Consider the following 20,755-nt stretch of genomic DNA (forward strand, 5'->3'; position numbering starts at 1 on the left):
TGTAAGATGCCACGCTCCCCTCTGATGGTATTAAATCTAATCATAAAGATTATTTTCAAGTGATAAGGACTATGTGAAAAAAAGCCCAAAAGCACTTAGTTATTATGGTGATACTTTGCTTTTTTTTTTTTTAGTAATGAAAGATACAGCATCATGTCAACTAAATCCATTATATCACTAATCATCATCAATGATTTAAAATTTATTTCAAACTTTTATATAATTATACAGGGGGTGCAAAAGCAGGCATACAGTTGTTATTATGAAAAAGACATTTATTTTTATGTACAAATTAAATCACAAATAAGGAATACAAACTAATAAAAGATTATAAAAATAATAATAATGAACACCAAACATTTGTACTTCTCAGATTCTCAACTCTATACCTACTTTTGCACCCCCTGTATATTTTAAATGAAAAATATAATAACTAATTGCTCGTTCTTCAGTATAGTCCTTGTAACTATTAAAGTTAAGTATTGTAAAAAATATTGAAAACTTTTCGATAAGTAGTTCGCGCTTTTCAATGAATTTTACTTAATATGCTACTTGTAATTTAATGGAGAACTTTTGCAAATAAATGTAAGATGATTACGAATAATTATGAGAAAAATTTCAAAATTATGAAACGCTATTTTTTAGCAGATGAAGTTGTTTTAACATAAATTACAACTTATTAATTCTGAAATGTATTCTATAGGCCATTGGATTCTTAAAACAGACCACAACATATTCTCGGTATTTTACTTATATGAAATTAATCAAACATATACATCGATCCAATTAATTTATTACACACTATACGAATTAACTAAAATATATTTATGGTAACCTATCATAATACGATAGGACTTTAGAAGATAAATTATACGAAACATGTAAATGTGAATGTGAAACATCGTAAAACACAAAATAACTTGAGTTTTGCAATCACAATCTTCGAAACCGCTGTACATTTTGCTGTAATTTAGCAATAAATTCAGTAATGACATGTTTCGTTAAATATTTGTCATGATAAACTCTAATTTTGAAATACTTGTTATAATTGATGAAATATTTCCTGTAATAACGAAAGCTGTGTGTTATTCATACAAATCTNCTGGTGTACCAAAATGTTCTGGATTTGTAAGAGGAAGTTGATCTAAAGTCTATAAATATAAAAATTATTATTATATAAAATTTATATTATTAATACATTACTAATATTTACAAAATTCTGTCATTAAACTATGTTATAAATCTAATCATAATTCTTCAATAATAAAAGCTCTTCCTCCAGTGAAACTATTTATATGGAGAAAAAACAATTCTTTAACTCAACATAAGACTATTTGTATTACTTATGATATAAAATATTGTAATATATGAAAAATTGTACAGTGAAGCATTAAAACTCTGGATTTGGCTGTCAAAAAATGGAGAATAGAATATTCTAACATTCATTCATTCAATATATATAAGTTTTACTGTACTAATTTATATACAAATATCTAGTGGAATAACAACAAGTTTAAATTATCTAATAATTCAAATTAATCAAGTTTATATTAAACAGATTTGACTATGGTGGATATATGTAAACATATATATTATATATATATAATGTAACACATATTTNTCGTTGGAGCCTATGTAAAACTTAAGCAAAGCTCCAAAACTCATTTGTTACAGGTAAACCTATCAGTACCTTCACTGTTTATAAATATAGTCATCATGTTAGGTTGGGGAAAAAGAAATCCATTATTTTTTCACTAGATGGCTGTAGTGATACATATCTCATAAAATATTGATGACACAAGGTCTAAATATTTTAAATTATAATTTACATACATATACTGTAAATGCTGATACATTATATTTCAGTCTGAAAAAAATCTCTTCAAAACTAGGGGGAAACTTATATAAGGGATATACAATGCAAACCTTTAATACAGAATGGAACAGTGTTTCTAACAATTGTTGTGTATATCACCATAACTCTAGCAAGCCACTATAAATATTTCCAATTAGAACTCATATTTAGTGACCTTATTTAACATTGATATTAACATAATAAAAGTTTAGTGTTAATAAACACTATGTGTTTCTAATAAATATACCAACAATACATCACTGAAGCAAACTGCAGAGTTTGAGCAAAGATGCACAATAGTTTTTGACTATCATATATTAAATGTAGTAGTTCTTTCATGATATTATGCTGAGTGAATTATTAATAATTTCTTGAAGATAGTCATTTTGGCTCAAATATATTTCCTGGTAGGCCTGATATATTAATATACAAGAAAACATACTGAAGATTTTTAACATTTGCTTGGTGTCCTATATACAGGGTGTATCAGAATGACGTTTTAAAAATTTGGGGGATTGTAGAGGATGAAATTTTGAACATTTTGATATAAGGAACCTACAGCCGGAAATGAGGTATAAAGTTTCTATAGCACTTTGCACGTTCTGTGTGGTTGGTAACTGAATGAAACAGCAGAATGCAGTATTTATGACAAGTTTTATTGACAAAATAGTAGAGTACAATCAAACTGTACATCAAATCAGTGGCTGTACTACTTTAGAGTATATGTTCAATGTGACGACCACCAACTTCATTACATAATGTGCAACGACGAACCATGTTTTGTCCGACTCTCTGTAAGATGCCACGCTCCCCTCTGATGGTATTAAATGCTGTAAAGATGCGCTCTGTAAGCTTATGAACTGTTCCTACAGTTGTTGCATACAGAAGGGACTCATGTTGACTAGTTGTGTGTTTACAGCACAGCGTTAGTGGATGCAAGGGATGACCTGAAGGACGACAAGCACTAAGTACACAACGTCCTGTACACAGGCTCAGTTAGACCACTGTAGTTGTGTATTTACAGTCTTCCATCTGCAGCAATAACATGACGCCAATGGACAGAAAGGTAGCTACCAAAGTGAACAGCGGTCAAGCACTTCCTACCGCTGTAGACACTTTAGTTCAAATTTCCGGCTGTAGGTTCCTTATATCAAAACGTTCAAAATTTCATCCTCTACAATCCCCAAAATTTTTAAAACATCATTCTGATCACCCTGTATAAGTAAAATATCCTATTCAACTCTCTCTCTAGGAAGATATTTGGCAGTCCAAGTGCAACTAAAGTCTGATACAATAACATTTAAAGACATACAGAAATTTCTGCAAAAAAAAATTTTTGTACCAGAACTCACTACTTTGGCACTGCAAGCAAACATTTTATTTGTACAAGACATTCATGCTATACTGAGACTTTAGCAATGCAGAGGATAATACTCAAGGTGGTTCTTATTCTCAAGTGTATAACCTGAAGACAACAAACAGTGTCTTCAATGGCAGCCCAAAATTAATCACCTGTGATGCTTCTCACAGATGGTGTGATATTGTCTTTCAAGACTGCCAAAATTAAGATACTTCCTGAAATGTCACCATACCAAATTTGGTTGCATTTGGACTGTTAAATATTTCTCCAGACTGTTGAATAGGAATACTTTAATTATGATTACCTGATACATTGTATTTTGAAAGGATAGTGTCTTGATGACAATGATAGACTATCATATACCATATCCAAATTTCAGTTCTAGCTTACCAAATGTTGGAGGGGATAACTTATGTACCAGATATATATTTACACAGGGACACCATATGTAGCTGTGTGAAGGTTGTTCACTTCACAAAGGTGACTAATGAAAGGGTTGGTAATTTGATTGATTATATCTTTAATGAAATTTATTTTTATGGCACCATTTAAGGAATCCATTATATATACAATGTCCATATCTATCAGGCCTGTATTCATTTAGACATATTATAGCCTTGGTTGCATGTATCTGGTATTGTCATTGTGTTGAGGCTGAAGTTTTAAACGCGAAAACGTGTAAGTCAGATGTTCAGCACTGCTTTCCTGTAAGCCTAAAAGTTTGACAATGGTGTTTGGAATGTCAAACATAATTCCACTGACTATCCAAACACCAGTGTCAAACTTCTAGGCTTACTGGAAAGTGGCACTGAACGTCCAACATACACGTTTTCACGTTTAAAACTTTGGCCTCAAATCTTTATATTGTATCTTGTATGATCTTAGGTATATTTAAATTAACTATTTACTTTTTCAATTATTTTCATTGACTTTCAAGGGGGGGTAGATTTTTTAGTTTGATAACATGAAGCTGGTAGTCCTGTGTCTATACCAAAATTTTGAGCTGAAAATCTTAAGTCAATTTATATGCTGGCATTTACAGTAATTGAATTTTGCTTTAAACTTTTAAAAAATATTAACTTTGATCAAAATATATCTGCTTTCTAATATAAATCAACTGCAGTTATTGAACTTCAAATGTATTCAGATGTGTAGAAGTTTTAGGATTAAATACTACAATAAAGAAAACAGACACAGATCAGAAGTTGTGTGTTGCAAAGATTAACTTTTCCAACAATTTTTCCTTTTTTTATCATTTGAGTTATTCCATATCGAATCAATCAACTGAATAATAATTTTGAACCTTAATGTTTCAGATTAACTTGATTTTTAATATATCAATAGTATCTATGAAAAACATTGAAAATCCAAATGTTTAAAATTTTTGGGTTTTTTTATAATTTTACAAACACAATAATTACTAATATTCTGATATACAAAATCTGTTGTAAATCAGTAACAATTTATCAAAGAGAGCTTTTTTTGGCTCATTTTAAAGTGCTTTTAATGCCCTTTCATTTTACATGCAAGAGAATTAAGTATCCTTACAAAAAAAAATAAATTTATCAGTTTTCCAAATTTTAGTTTTTGAAAATCTCAGTAACACTATCTTCAATTTATTTAAAAATAAGATTACTTTCTAATTCATCATAAAATATATAAATATTATATCTTCATAGTTGGCCAGTAAAGAGATATATCAAGGAAATATTTGATGAGGTAAACTAACAAAAGAACAAACAAACATATTCTCCTCTGCCAATGAACTTCTCATGATGCTGTATATATATTCTAAATTAATAAACTGTTTCACTGCTGCAGTTTTGTAATCAATTCTTTGTTTTACATGCCAGTTGTTCCACAAGTCAGACTTGTGAAAATTGACAAATGCTTCAGAATTTGTAATACAGTAGAGCGTCATTTATCCGAAGGTCGGTTATCCGAAGGAATTCCAGTCGGCAAATTTAAATTTTCGCCAGTGCTGTGGCACTGTAATCTTTGGCTATGTCTTCGGCTACTCAAATATTTTACGTTTTTAATACTAAATTAACTTCTAAAGTATAATTTTTTATTGTTTTCATATTTTTCAATATATTTATTTTGTTTGTACAAAATAAAAAAATAATTTTTAACAATACAATAGTCTTCGTTAGGATTAACATCGATGAAAATTCAATGTGAAGCAACACGCAACGGAGAAAAATTTCAACACAGGATAAATTAATATATTTTTTTCATACATGATCGGTTATCCGAACAACCCCAGTCCCCAATTGATTCGGATAAATGACGCTCTATTGTATATTTACTCATCTACAGTATTATAAATATTTAATAATAAGTACTACCATATCCAATACATCTGTATGCATGCAGTTGTATGCTTATAAACAAACACACAAGTGTTCTGGATAATTAGTATTTATTTGCATAATTTTTAGCATATGAAATTTTTTTAAAATATTCTTCTTCTTTCTGAAAAATATTTAGAATATCTTCTTCCACATATTCCAAAGAAGTTTATCAAATGAAAATGCTTATAATATAAATTTATTAACATACAAAATAAATACAATAAAATATGTTAAAATTATCAGATATAGAAATTATGATAAAACAAAAATAATTATTCATCTTGACAAAACCAAAGTTCAGTTTCTTCAACATTCTAATATTCAATTATGATCAATATGGCAAGTATCAAACAGATACAATGAGATTCATAATGAAATTAGTTTAGTATTAAACAGATGATAAAGAATAATTTTTTTAATAAAAAAAAAAGCATTTCAGTTAAAGATATTTAAATATTATAAACTGTAATAAAGGCCAGTTTTGTAAATTGGTCTTTTTTAATCATTATACTCTACAATATAAAATGATAAAAATTCTTGAAAATTTTTTATGATTATAAAGTTGGTATTTGGCAAAGTTGCACAAATTATACAATGATAAATTTTTTCATCAACAAAAAATAACATCTGCATATTATAAGCAAGAAATTACAATAGTAAAATCAATAAATTTCTCATCATAAAAACTATGATCATCAAAGTATATTGCATAAGTTTTTAATATAAAGAATTTATATAAATTCATTTATTTTTAATTAAATGTTTAATGCTATAAAACTTGTGAAAATATAAATATGCACTCTTATTTAGATAAAATTTTGATATGTTCACTACACAACTTTCTCAATAATGTTTGTATGATATAAGAAAAAATTTACTACTGGTAAAATTAATGACATTGATGTTAGTAATACTGATTTCAATAAAATTTCAACAACTTTATATAATACTTTTAAAAATATTGCATAAATTGATGTTATTCTTGTTATTTTCAAAATATTCTTAATAATATTTCTATCAGGTAACCAAAAAAGTTTTTGCAGTTTTTTTTATAATGAAAATTGAACAAATGCAGAAATTTTCATAAAATGTTTGATTCATTAAAATAACCACCTTTACAATTGACAACTCTTTCCTAATGAAATACAAGTTTTAAATACCACTTTTATAAAACATTTTTTCTTCAGAAGTAAAAAATCTAGTAACCTCCACTTCAATATTTTTTATTATAGAACTGTCTGTCTCACATCTGATTGTCTAGTGCCAAGAAAAGAAATAATTAGTTAGATAAATTTCCAGAGAATATGGAAGATGAGGGAGCATTTCCCATCCTAAAGTAAAAAATCATCTCAGATTTGCTTTAGGATAAGTTTTGCAGTATGTAATCTTGTATTGTCCTGTAAGAATAGCACTTTCTTCCAATTAGACAGTTTTGGCCGTTTCTGAAGTAAGCATCCTGCATAAGATCAAGTTGCATCAAGTAGATCTTGGCTGTAATTATTTCGCCTGCAGCAAGAAACTCATATTGGACAATATTCGGTGCAATACACCACATACAAAGCACAGTCTTGTGAGGAAGCAGTGACTTTGAAGTGTGCAGAACTGAACTGTTTAGTGACAACCAATGATAAGTTCACTTCCTGTTAGGGTGCATGATCCATTTCTTGTCACTAGTGAGCAAACAATCTAAAAATGGATTGTTTTTGACATGAAAGAAGCGATGAACAAATTAATAATCTTTGAAATTTATTGTTATCTGATAATGTATGTGGGACCCATTTGCTTAGCTTCCTTGATTTTTCTAGTTGATGCAAATGTATATGAATAGTTTTATTACTTATACTAAACATTTTTGAAAGTCTTGACATGTTAATCTAAAATTATTTCAACAGCAGTATGGAATTCTTCATTATCAATAATGAAGGGACTACCTTAACATGATGCATCTTTAAGTGATTTGTCATTAGTAGCAAATTTTTTAAACTATTTCTGTGTAGTATATTATGATACAACATCTTTTCCAAATGATACACGTATCTTACAAGACACTTCTGCTGCCTCTGAACAGAGTTTAAATTCATAAAGCAAACAAGCCCAAATTATACCAGGTTCAACTGACATTTTAAATAAGTTTAGTCTATAAAAAAAAGTACACACCAAGTTAAAAGCATGCTATCTGATTCATATCATGCTTAATGATGTGCATAAAAAATTTTTCTCTGCACACCATTATAAGTTGAAACAAGTCACTGCCACAAATTCTACTGAAAATTGCACTGATATAATATTGTAATTATTAATATTGCTCTAAACTATTAATTTAAAAAGTTTCATAAAAATAGATGTTTATTAAGTATGAAAACTAAATAATATTCTTATTGATTCAGTAAATTTTATTTAAGAATAATACAATAAGATTTTGAAAAACTAACTGCTTTATTTATCTTTTCAAGACAGAAAAGTTTATATTATTATATCTATTCATTTAGCCATTACATGATAATTACATTAAAAGTCATTTCAAAAACATCTTTGTTTGAAAGATGTTTCAGCAGTTGAAGATTATTTCTAAAATAAAATGCAATAAAATGTGTAATGAAATGGACTCTTCCTAGCTTGAATAAATTGGAGATAGATGTTTGCACAGAAGAGAGCAACAACATTAAATTCACATAACTGTTCATTTGTAATAACTTAACAATATTCTCAAATTGTATTAACTTTATGAATGTTAAGAAAAAATTATTTTATTTATAATAGTGATTATTGTTAAAATCATTCTTAAATTATTTTTATAATTTAAAACAAAATAAAATTACTTTAGTTTGTATTTTTAAAATATAAAAATCAACAATGAACTTTTATTCATTTTAAAATTGTACAAATTACATAAATTTGTTGTTTAGACAGTAAAGTAATATTTAATAATAATTTAACAGAAACAGTATTTAAGAATAATGACTTTGGTACAAATAATTTAAAGTGATTTGATTTTGGTACCAAGTGATCATAAATGATGTATTTAAAGATATGAAAGATTTTTCTTTTCAGAAGTTACTGTAACATTCTGCTAGAATACCACAAATACCTTTGTAAATTCAGTAAGATATTTAATATACATGGGTCACTTGTAAGTAGTCATGGCAAAATATTTTTTCTGCAGAATCCCATGCCACAGTTCACATTTTCCACAAACAACTATGACATTAATACATATTATTGCACAATAATGCTGCTAGATGGTGTGGATGTTCCAGAACATCGACAAAAATGGAGTGGAAAGTCAGTTGGTTTTTGACCATCATTCAGTATGGATATGAGTCAAATGGAACAGATGCATATGTAAAAATTGCACTGCTTTGAAGGCAAAACGTGAAGAAATGTCACGCACAGCTCATAGAAGCTGTCAATGAGCATGTTCTCCCATACAGAACTGTTGCAAGGTGTGTGGCAGCTTTTGAACATGGAAGAATAGCAACTGCTGACATGCCTCACACCAGACACCATAGAACTGTTCATATCAATGTTGCTCATGCCATGATCATCCAATGCTTAGAGGATGACATGCAATGGTCTCTTCAGGAGTTGGCAACACAAACAGGTATTGACCAGGCAACTGTGCATAAAATTTTACAAAACAATCTGCACATGTGCAAAATTTCTGCCAAATAGATGCAACATGAATTGACACAACTTCAAAAGTGGACATATTATGAAATGTGTCATGTGAACCTGAAACAATATGAACACGAACTTTGCAAATATTTTCAAAAAGTGATAATTGCATATCACAAAATTAAAATATTAAACTATAACGGATACCCAGTTTATCGTAAAAGTACTGCCAAACTTATAACCAACTATTTTTCTTCCTTAAAGTTTATGCACATGCTTTTAATTTCAGATTTGTGAATTCCAATGCTTTCAGAATTCTGAGTTGGTTGTACTGCTGGGATCATGTGATTACAGATGCATTTTTTGAGATCTATGTGCATGTGATTTTCTGTTAAGGTGTCATAAGGTGTAAAGACAGAGTAGTGGTATGTTTTTTGTGATCTACACCATACTGCAGTTCTTGTAGCCTCTTACTGATAGAGCAATTGACCTGATATATTCTAGGTCTTTTTTGAATCTATTGTCCCTCACCTGGAAGGTAATGTCTAGTGTTCTGCACTCATCAGCCTCATCTTTCCTATTCTTCTTAATAAATTAATTCATCTACTGATAATTAACTCCTCTGAAGTTGCTTGCTCTCATCTAGGCCTACCAGACATGTTCAAATGTATTGATTATTTCAACCAAATTTTCAACTACAAATATTTCAATGGTCTGCTTCCATCACACTACATTAATTAATATATGTAAATACAAGACAGCTATCATGTATTGCTGTCCTTTTCTGCCATCTTAACGTTATAATTTAATCATTTTTCTTCTGCTACCAGAAGGCAATCAAAAAAATTAAATATAAATTGTATTTTAATTTCCATAGATTCAAAGTTTTATGTAAAAGAAATTTATATTCTTCTTATTAATTTTCTCTATTTTTAACAGATATTGTTGTTTAATTGTTATTTAGGGGTGGTTACACTGTTTTCTTTGCAACATCATTTGTAAAAGTATAAATAAATATATAAATAATACAAAAAATTTGATAACATATTTATTGTCTTTGTGTACACTTAAAGTTATGTAAAAAATTTTTAAATTTTATATCTTGTTCTACACATTCCAATTTTAGAACAGTAATTTATCAGTATATATATTTTTTGTTTTTATATTAAATATCTTAATGGATTTACAAAGCTATTTGTGGTATTCTAGTAAATTACAAATATCCAGTTATAGGATGTTGGTATAGTAATGTTTTGCAATTTGCAGATCATGTGTTAAAAATACCTTCCAACTTCCACATTATAGACAAATGTTTATAATATGCAATAGTTTTTCCATGTCAAAAAATGGCTCTAAAATAATTTTACTTTTTGTTATTTAAAAAGTCTTTCTGACATGATAAAATGTGGTGAGGTATCTTGCTGTTTGTGTGTCTGGTGATAACATAAGACAAAGGTGACAGTGGAATCATTTACCTCTAACAAATGGAATTTAGTGTTACTTATGTATACATTGGCTCTCCAATAAATAAAGCCAATCCTTAACATTAACATTTGTCAAAGAGACATATATATGTAAGATTAAAATTTTTGTTTAAAATATATGTTTGAGTTTATCTTAAAATGTTTTAGCTTAAATAATAACAATTAACACAGACTGACCAAGAAGACAATGTCTTTATGACATAAACACGACTCTTCACTATTGATATGGAGAAAGTCTGTTCCGGTGACAAATAATAATATATTTTCACATTTATCAAGCCACCAATAAACATCTCTAAGCCAATCTTTGTTTAAAATATGTTTTAAAAGGTATTTTTAGAGCTACAATTTAATAATGATATTTTATTAAATTAATATACGAAATTTGTATAAACATCAGGAAGACAACTGCATTCAAAGGAACCAAAAATTATATTGAGGAAATATCATAAATAAAATTTAACAAATTATAATATAAATAATAAAACTTAATTTTTATTTATTTATTTATTTAAATTCATTATTAACTCAATTAATAATGTTACTCAATTAATAAAATTACTAGTTATTGTTTATTGCCCATTCCAGTACTTCATTTAACATTAACTATTATACCATATCATTAGTGAATGCAAACCATTTTTTTTGACTCAAAGATAATATTCTTAATATACCAGTTTCAGCTATTTTAAGTTGGAAGGCTGTAAATCAGGGACTGACTTATTAAAAATAAGTATTCATTATTTTGGAGCTGGTGCACTTATAGGATAAAAAATAATAATACACTGGTAGCAACATCACCTGTTTTGAAACATTAGAAGGCATTGTTAAGATGCATGTTGCACATGAATAGCAGTACTCCAAAATTATAGCAAATATTTAGAATGTGCCTTCCCCCATGCTTAGAAGATGGTAAATAGACATGAAATGCAGACAAGCACAAAGGATAAAATGTGGGCAACTGTCTGCTATGAATAGGTACTATACATGGCATATCTGGCATTTTCATTTTTCATTTTCATTTCATTAAATTTATTAACATAACTTTTGTTATATGCCTGATATCGCATAGCATAATCAGGTGTTACATACAGAAATTACACATTTACAATAATTACATTGCAGAACAGTCATATGTATCAGTTGTACAGTGAATGGAGAGGGAATAGATAAATGTAATAAAATTAACAAAAGTAACGTACAAATGACAGTATTTAAAATACAAAATATTAATTATATATAATTGCTGCCAGAGCAACTTTTACAATTAAAATATAACATGTAGTACAGCAGAATTGAACATAATTAATTGCAGTTAATATAAAACCTGTAACACCGGTATCGTACACAAAAAGAGATTTGAAAAGAAAATATTAAAAGATATGTTCAGGATATAATGTTATCGTAGTTGGTTAAACACCTATGTAACAATAAATGCTATAAATATCACAACAGTATTACAATGGTACAATAAAAATTGCAATGAAATACAGTAGATAATCACAAGTATACATTACAAACACCACTAAAGTTTTGCATGCACAATATGAAAGAGCGAGATGATAGGAGAAAGTTACTCTTATGTCACAAAAGTTTTGCATGCATCACAGATAAATACAAAATACAGATAAATACAAAGTAGAACAAAGTAGCAGAAGGTAGGTTTTCTCCCAACCACTATAGCAGTGTAACGCAGATAACCATAACCGCAGAAAACCAGAGCCACAGATAATATTGAGCACATGCATATTTGAAGAGCATTTCTAACATGAGCCGGTGTGTAACACAGATAACCAGGTATCCACTGAAAACTTCATGTGGAAACTTCATGTGAGAACTCCATGCTAAATATGAAGACACAGCGTGTCTAACCACAGTGAAATCCTTAAAATAAAATGAAAGTCACTTCCAGCGCTACAAAGTGGTATTGGTGGATTACGGTTGTAGCCAAAATTAAATATATGTCAAATTACGATTTGACCACAAAAGATCTTCAGATTTAACAGTGACGACATAAAGCACATTAAATACACAATCGATTACAATGCAGAAGAATAAATAAACAGAGCGGGTAAGAAAATAAAGCCATACTAAAACATAGTAATACCAATGTAAATACACAATGGAGGCAGAACTCAAGATATAGTAGTGACCTGAAAATATTTTTCAATTAATTGAAAAAGTAGGTCATGAGTTTCCTTGTCAGAAGTGAGGTCATGAATTTCACAAGGCCAAGGACGATTATTACTATTCAGGAAAGTGCGCAAGTGATGCCTTTCAATTTCAGTCATGGGGCATTCAAAAATATAGTGATAGCTGCTATCATTAATTCCACATACAGGACAAAGTTTGCTATTATGTGACGTAAAGCGACTGAGATAAGAATTGAAACGGCCATGGCCAGTGTAGAATTGTACAGTATGATGAGTAACTAAGATCCAAGTATTATGCAAAAATTTTAAAATATTGGGGAAAAATTGCTTAGTAATAGATATGTTATCATCCCAATCACGTTGCCAGTCCATAAGCATATCTTGACAAAGTATCTCTTTCAGTACCTTTGTAGAGATCTTGTTGTAACTGACGACAATATTCTGGTCAACAGCAGCTGTCTTGGCTAGATGATCTGCTCGATCGTTACCCCGAACTTCACTATGTGAGCGTATCCATTTAAAGTAATAATCGTTATCAGAATCAACTAATATACGTTGAATATAAAAGGCCAGTGGATGATCAGATAATTTTTTAATTGCGTTAAGTGAGGAAAGAGAGTCAGTTATTATCATGATTTGAGTATTGTTAATAACCCGTTCACACCAAACAACCGCCTGCAAAATAGCATAAAGTTCAGCCTGGAATATACTACAAAGAGGGCCAAGTCGGAATGATTCACAGTAAATTTCTATTTCATTGCGGTAAACAACAAAACTGGCGCCAACATTATTTTCGTACTTAGATCCATCAGTAAATATAGTAATGGCACAACTAGCAGAAGTTTCAATGTACCTGTTGTTAGTGTAAGGGCTTAAAGTATGTTGAAAGGGTATATTTTCTTCCCATGATTCCTCTATAAAATGCTCAGAATGAGAGGCAGGGAATCTCCCCTTTTTATTTTGCAAAGTTTTTGTAAATAATTAATATACTTATCAATAGGAGGCTTACGTGCAAGCAATTGTAAGCTCGCATGATGGCATATCTGGCATTGTAATCGATAAGTGCCTGGTAAAGGTGTATATACCAAATGTACTGTCAACACAAATGGTGTAATGCTGCGAACAATTCCATGATGGCCACAAGACTGACAGAGACAAGTATGACCATTGAAGAGAATAACACTGCAAGTAGAAGTCAGAGACAGGTGACTGTGGAAGACACTACTGCAGAATTTGATGTTGGCCAAACCCAGGCATACAACATGATATGTGATGAACTAGATTACTATAAAGTGATGGGTGCCTTGGCAGCTCAGCATCAATCACAAGACTACCAGAATGGACATCAGCCTGTGACTTATGTTGCAATTTTGTAGGCCAAACTGCACTAAAACATAGATAGGTAGGACACAAATATTTTGTACATTCCATATATATTTCTATCATTTCTATCATATTCCTATTTCTATCATTTATAAGTAATGCATCAAATACATTTGTGATACAAATTAACATGTGCCACAGGCTGGACTTGAACTGGAGGTTGTGGTTTGGACATCATTGATATAAATGATCATTTATTCTGTACTAAACATTTTAATTATAAATACTTATTATAATAAATATATGCATAAAAGCATATATTACATTTTTGCCATTACTATTAAAAGATTTCAGAAAGAGATCTAAATCTCACTAGGCAACATTTTATGCTTAAAAATATCTGACAAACAATTATCAACTGAACGTTGGAGAGGTTTGAGAAACATGAAACTGCAGAGTATCGAAAGTCTACTGGGTGACCTGCAAGCATAGGAACCATTAAAGTTACACGTGCAGTAGAATGCATATTCAAATGAGACCCGAGACATCATTGAGAACAGCAGCTGCAAAACTGCTTGTAGGGTATTTACTACAAAACTTGGTCTTGCAGTAAGTAACCTACATGACATAAAGGTTAAGAAGTTAGGCATCATTGTCCACAGAAAGAAACCAGCTCCAAAGTACAATCTGGAACAGGAACATAGAGCAAAAACTAATTTCTGAAAACTTGATGTTCAGCTACATATGGAAGAAGAAAAAGTAATGGTGCTAGATAACGAGACATATTTTCTTGAAGACCCAAACTAGTGCCTGGAATAAAATTCTATCATTCCACTAACAAGTGAGATGTACTTCATGAAGTTAGGTTTATAGGAAACTAAATTTCCAGAAAAGTACTTAATATGGCAGGCAACTGATGAATACAGACATATGTCTCAACCTTTTATTTATTGCTAATCTATCAATGCTGATATTTACCTCAAAGAGAAAGAGTGCATTAAAAACTACTTAATTCCTTCATCCAAAAACACCTCTTCTTCTTCTTCAGCTTTTCCCACACTATGTAGGGTCGCTGTTTCTGGTGAGTCGTCTCCACTGCTCCCTGTCCTGGGCTGCCTCCACATTCAGATGCTTTTCTCTCAAGTCCTCCTCCACAAGATCCATCCACCTTTTCCGCGGCCGTCCCAGCCGCCTCCAACCCATCACCCTCATCTGCATAACCCTTCTTCCCACATACCCTTCTTCCCTCCGTACCACATGACCAAACCACTTCAACCTCGCTTCCTGAATCTTTGCTTCTATGTTCACAACTTTCACTGTCCCCCTCACACATTCATTTCGAATGTGATCCCGTCTCATAACCCCACACATCCAACGGAGCATCCTCATCTCCGCCACCTCCATCCTTTTGACATGGGTTTTCCTTAAGCTCACAGTCTCAATAGCGTACAGACTGAGAGCTTACATATGTCTCAACCTTTTATTTATTGCTAATCTATCAATGCTGATATTTATCTCAAAGAGAAAGAGTGCATTAAAAACTACTTAATTCCTTCATCCAAAAACACCATAACACTGAAAGTGTGGTGTTCTGCCCAGATCTAGAAACAGCCCATTATGCCTGTAAAGTTACTGACTACCTTCAAAGTACTGAGCTTGAGTTTGTGAAAAAAGAAAACAATGCCCCAATGTAACCCAAGCCAGTCTCATTGAGAGATTTTGGGCATTGTGTAAACAGCAATATACCTCCCATCCTTGTGGATTAAAGAACTTGAATTCATTCAAATGAAATTGAAAAAATATTGCTCAAAAAGTTGGGAAGTCTAGCATGGAGCTCAGGCAAATCTGAATCCAGGTAAATTTGAGATGTATAGGACATCACAATATCTATGGACCATTACTTTACAAAAAGTAAATCTGAACTATCTGGACTATCCTTGAACAAAATTGATCTTTGTACCTTCATTTGTTTTATTCGGAAAGTAATTTCATTTTTTTCCATGGAGAAAAAAACAATATTTTTATAACAAATAAATATTTTATTGAATTATATATCAACCATTTTGGTCAAATACCTGTTGTCATCATTTCTGGTAGTAGCATGATTTCACATTCATAAAAGTTTTGATCGTTGCTTACAAAAACTGATCCAAGTGATTTTTGACATTGTCATTTCAAGTAAATGTCTTACAGTTAAAAAAAATTTGTATAGACTGGAACAAGTAATAATACGAGTGTGCTCGATCTGGCAAATATGGTTGGTGTGATAGCACATCCCATCTAAGTTATAACAGTTTCTGAAGAGTTACCAAATTTGTGTGAAATTTGACACTATCGTGGTAAAACACTACACCTGTTTTGTTGATCAATTCTGGCCTCCTTTTCTGTTTGATGATATTCTCAATTTGTTTACTCAATGCCAGTACACTTTCGAATCAATTGTTAAATTGTCTGGTAAAAGCTCCAAAAAAAAATTTCCTTAAAATCCCACCAAAGAGAGCATCTCTCTTTAAGAACATGTGGAACCCATATATCAAGCTTTGAGACAAAACCAATTTGTTTCAAGTAATCATAAACAGTTCAATTTGATAAATTTAATCTCTTAGTGATTTCACGTGTTGTTATTCGGCAGTTTGCTTCAATCAGTACCTTTATTTTGTTTTCAATGCCTTTGTCTGGCCATCCAGAACATGGTGCATTTTCAATATTGAAATTGCCAGAACGAAATTTTGCAAACCACTTTTGGCACTGTCATTCTGTCAATACATCTTCTCCATACACGTCACACAATTTTTTTCTTGCTTGAACAGCATTCTTATCTTTTCAGTAATAAAAGAGCAAAAATATGCCAAAAATGCTGCTTTCAATCTTCCATATTTGATAGGACACAAAAAATAAACAATTGCACAAAATCAAACAAAATTTTTTCAAATAAGCCTTAAAATGCTAGCTGTCAAAATATATAATGATAATACGGTTTAGAATGAAAATGGCAGGAAAAATACGACTAATCCGTCTAGTGGTAAAAAAAAATGAAATTACTTTCTGAACAACCCAATAGTAAAACAGTATCAATTAAAAGAGATTCTTTCATTTCCAAACAACACTTGTATGTTAAAAAGTCAGGAATTTTATAACACAGATATAAATACTAACAGATCACAATACAACAAAACAGTTGTTTTTAATAGTTACACTTTTATTTTGGAAACTGACACAAATGACACATGCTTTGACACAGCTTTTACAAATGACAAGTATCATATTTACTAGGGTTGGACAAACTAAATTTTTTGGTTGAATAATGATTAATTACTTGTAAGTCACTGCTGCCAAATATCAAATACTGAATATTCTTGCCATTCTTGACTACCAAATACTTCATATTTGGCTGAATATCAGCTAATTTATTTAAAACTACATCAAACAAATGGCTTAAGCCTGGTACTCACATGCAGAAAGGGCCATTTCTGTCGACAGAATCCATTGATAAAAATGGCAAGCTAAAACTTGCTGTTCTGTCTTCTTTCCATGTTGTATGTACTCACATGTGGAAATTACCGTACAATTGAAATGCATGCTTTCTGCCAGCCATAAGTATAAACAACTACTACAGTAGGTAGGCCATGTGCCAGTAGTTGAAAATGATGCCTATCAGGATTGCTTTGTTATATCAATTAAACTTTCTAAGTTTGTCTATGATTTTATTGCAAATAAAAAAGCTCAAAAACAAAGAATTTGGATAGGAAAAATATTCAAAATCGTTGAAAGTTAGAAATATCCAATACTTTTGAACTTGAATTACAATTACGCCATTCCGAATACTTTACACAGTAAGTACATCTATTTGGCATTAATATTTAAATCAGATAGTAATATAGCATATAAATGAAATATATTAGCTTATTAGTATATAAATAAAGCATTTTAGCCTTGCTGACCATCATAGTTCAAATGCTATTGTCCCACATGATCTTTGTGACGACATTGCTAAATGGCCTTCCTATTGGTCTAATTTTTACCATTCCACTTTCAGTGACAGCAAAAGTTGAAAATTTTCAACTTCATATTTTGTCAGATTTGATGGCAAAAGTGACATCAATTTGCCATTCTGCTGACAGCTTCTATCATCCGTTTTCACATGTGAGTGCCAGGCTTTCAAGTAAGGTGAATGAAAGCATCTTCTATTTAATAAGGAAGATTATATAAATTTTTATTTTAAAAAAATTATTATTAATTATGAGGAAAAGTAAAAAATTAAATCCTGCCATTAAGGCTCATTTTTGGCAGACCACCAAGTAGTGTATTTAGTGAATGTACAGTATATTCAGTGAAGCTGAAAGTATTTATGATGACCAACAAAATCACTTATTTTCTATGAATGTAGAAGCATTACTGTTCTTTAATCATAATTTATTACTCTTGAATTACGATTATTAATAAATAATATTTGCTCAAGATCATTTATTAAAGTTATATTTGTTTTGGAAATGAATAAATTACAATATTTTCAAATATCTAAGCTTTTAAATACTCTTTTCATTCTATAGATACTTTGTGTTTCATTTTTCTTTTCTCTCTCTCCCCCAAGTAAAATGAGATTTTTTGGCTAAACAGTTTAGCTTTGAGAAAGTATTTTGTTCAAATACTGAAGGTGTGTTTAGTATTCACTCAAATAACAAATATTTATTCTGTGGCTGAATATACCCACATACTGAATAATATCAAATATTCAGTCCAACACTAATATTTACATTACCATCATAACAATAACAAAAAATAATATACATATGAAAATATAAAAAATTATGTTGTCTAATAAAACATCTAATTTGTATTTATTAATGTTTTATCTATAGTAAGAGAAATCTTTAAATTTTTAAACAATCTTCTATAGTGCTTATAATATTTACATTATAGAAAGCAGTACTTAAATAAATATGTTTTGAAATTGTAAGTAATGGAATCTGTAACTATTCAGAATAATTAAAAATAATCCTATATAAATAATTTGAAAATCAATAAAATTAAAGCTTTCCCAAATCTTTTAATCTATTTCTTAATAGGTAGTATTTATAGAAAAAACTAAAAACTAAGAGAAAATATGCAAATCGATAATGTATAAGAAACATTAAAACTGTATTCTTTATAATTAATTTATTTTACTATAAAAGAACATACTAAAATTTCAAATTAAAGCTACTTACTTTACATTTAACCATTCTATTAACCTTTTTTATTTTGGCTTCACAAAATGCACCTTTATATTTTGCACTGACATCTGTCCCAACAGTCAGGTACGGTGGCTCATCAGCTGCCTTTATAAAGAAATAAGATTAAATTTAATATATTTATTAAATATTAGTTATTATATAAATTTTATTTACATACAACATCAAATTTTTTATAAATCTTTGTTAATTATGAAATAGTTTTTTTCTTTTTAATGTTAAATCTGTTATCTTCAAACTCTTCCTTATTATTTGTTCTTTTAATTGCTAATTAATAATTTCTTTGCTTTTTCTTAAAATAGTTTATTTGAAATAAAACAAAATTTTCTGCAAAATATGTTCTAATAACATTACTTCATGGAAAAAATTATTTTTTAGTTGTTTATGTAACATGTATGTACATGTAATGTGTATGTATATATATAGTCTTGCTAATCTGGTCCTTAATAATCTGCCCTCTCATTTATCCAACGTACCCCACTGTGATAGCCTTCCATTCCATTCCTCATTTCCATTTTAATGAAAATGTTACTCATGTCACGTATCTTGTTTTCTTGTTTACTCAGGTGCCATATCGTTTCCCACCCTTCTCAAAAAATAAAAAAAAAATCAGTATTGAAGAGCAACAGGTCATGTTACTCATTGCATTTAGGTTTATACACTCTCAGTAATCCTGCATCTATTGTGCAAGGGATGGTTAGAATAGAAAGAATCTACTGCGTGTATATATATATATACTCACTAAACTTTTGCTAATCTAGCTATTTTGTTAATGTTTACATCAAAGAGATTCTTATATATATAACAATTTCCTTGATGTAAAACAATAAATCAATTTGCACATAGTAAGATTTGATTAGATACAGAAAATATGAACTTAAGACTGAAAATTGAATCACAATAATCAAATTACATATTTTTAAATAAAAGATTTTAATCTTTTGACTTTAGAATTTAATTTTTACTTAATAATTTTCCATATTTTTAACAAAAAAGAAAATTTACTAATTAAAGGCAAATGATAAAAATGAAGGAATTCAATAAATCTACATCATAATCTATAATTTATCTACCAAAGAGTTGAGATATACATTTGTTATTAAAAGGTAAATAAAATAATAGGAAAAAGTTATTGTCTAATCTTAAGGGACCTCAGCATATTCTATAGTAACATAGTAACTTTAAAGAAACATTGCTGGCTAGTTTCCATACTATTTGTAAACAAATATACTGTATAGTACTAGAAATTTTCCTGTCAAGCATGACAGACTATTTTCTGTGAGAAAGTAAAGATTGAAGAATTGAGAAGAGTAAAGGTTTCAAGAAATTCAAAAAGAGTAGCTAATATTTCTACAAATTAAATAGCTCATACAATTGATG

At 29.8% G+C, this 20,755-nt stretch overlaps 1 protein-coding gene across 1 annotated transcript in view; it reads right to left on the bottom strand.

Moving 5' to 3' along the window:
* Positions 1–19,890, bottom strand: part of LOC111627863 (AT-rich interactive domain-containing protein 4B-like) — a 64,435-nt gene extending 44,545 nt beyond the window's left edge. Inside the window, exons 1-4 of the mRNA XM_023371527.1 lie at positions 19,852–19,890; positions 19,326–19,462; positions 12,822–13,692; positions 1,096–1,151 (exon numbers count right to left, since the gene is read on the bottom strand). Coding sequence (XP_023227295.1) covers positions 1,096–1,151; positions 12,822–13,692; positions 19,326–19,462; positions 19,852–19,890 — 1,103 coding nt within the window. The remainder of the gene's footprint in view (positions 1–1,095; positions 1,152–12,821; positions 13,693–19,325; positions 19,463–19,851) is intronic.
* Between the last annotated feature and the right edge of the window lie 865 nt (positions 19,891–20,755).

The sequence above is a fragment of the Centruroides sculpturatus genome, unplaced genomic scaffold, assembly GCF_000671375.1.
Source record: "Centruroides sculpturatus isolate CEXI.00-Female unplaced genomic scaffold, Cexi_2.0 scaffold475, whole genome shotgun sequence".
Lineage (NCBI taxonomy): Eukaryota > Metazoa > Arthropoda > Arachnida > Scorpiones > Buthidae > Centruroides > Centruroides sculpturatus.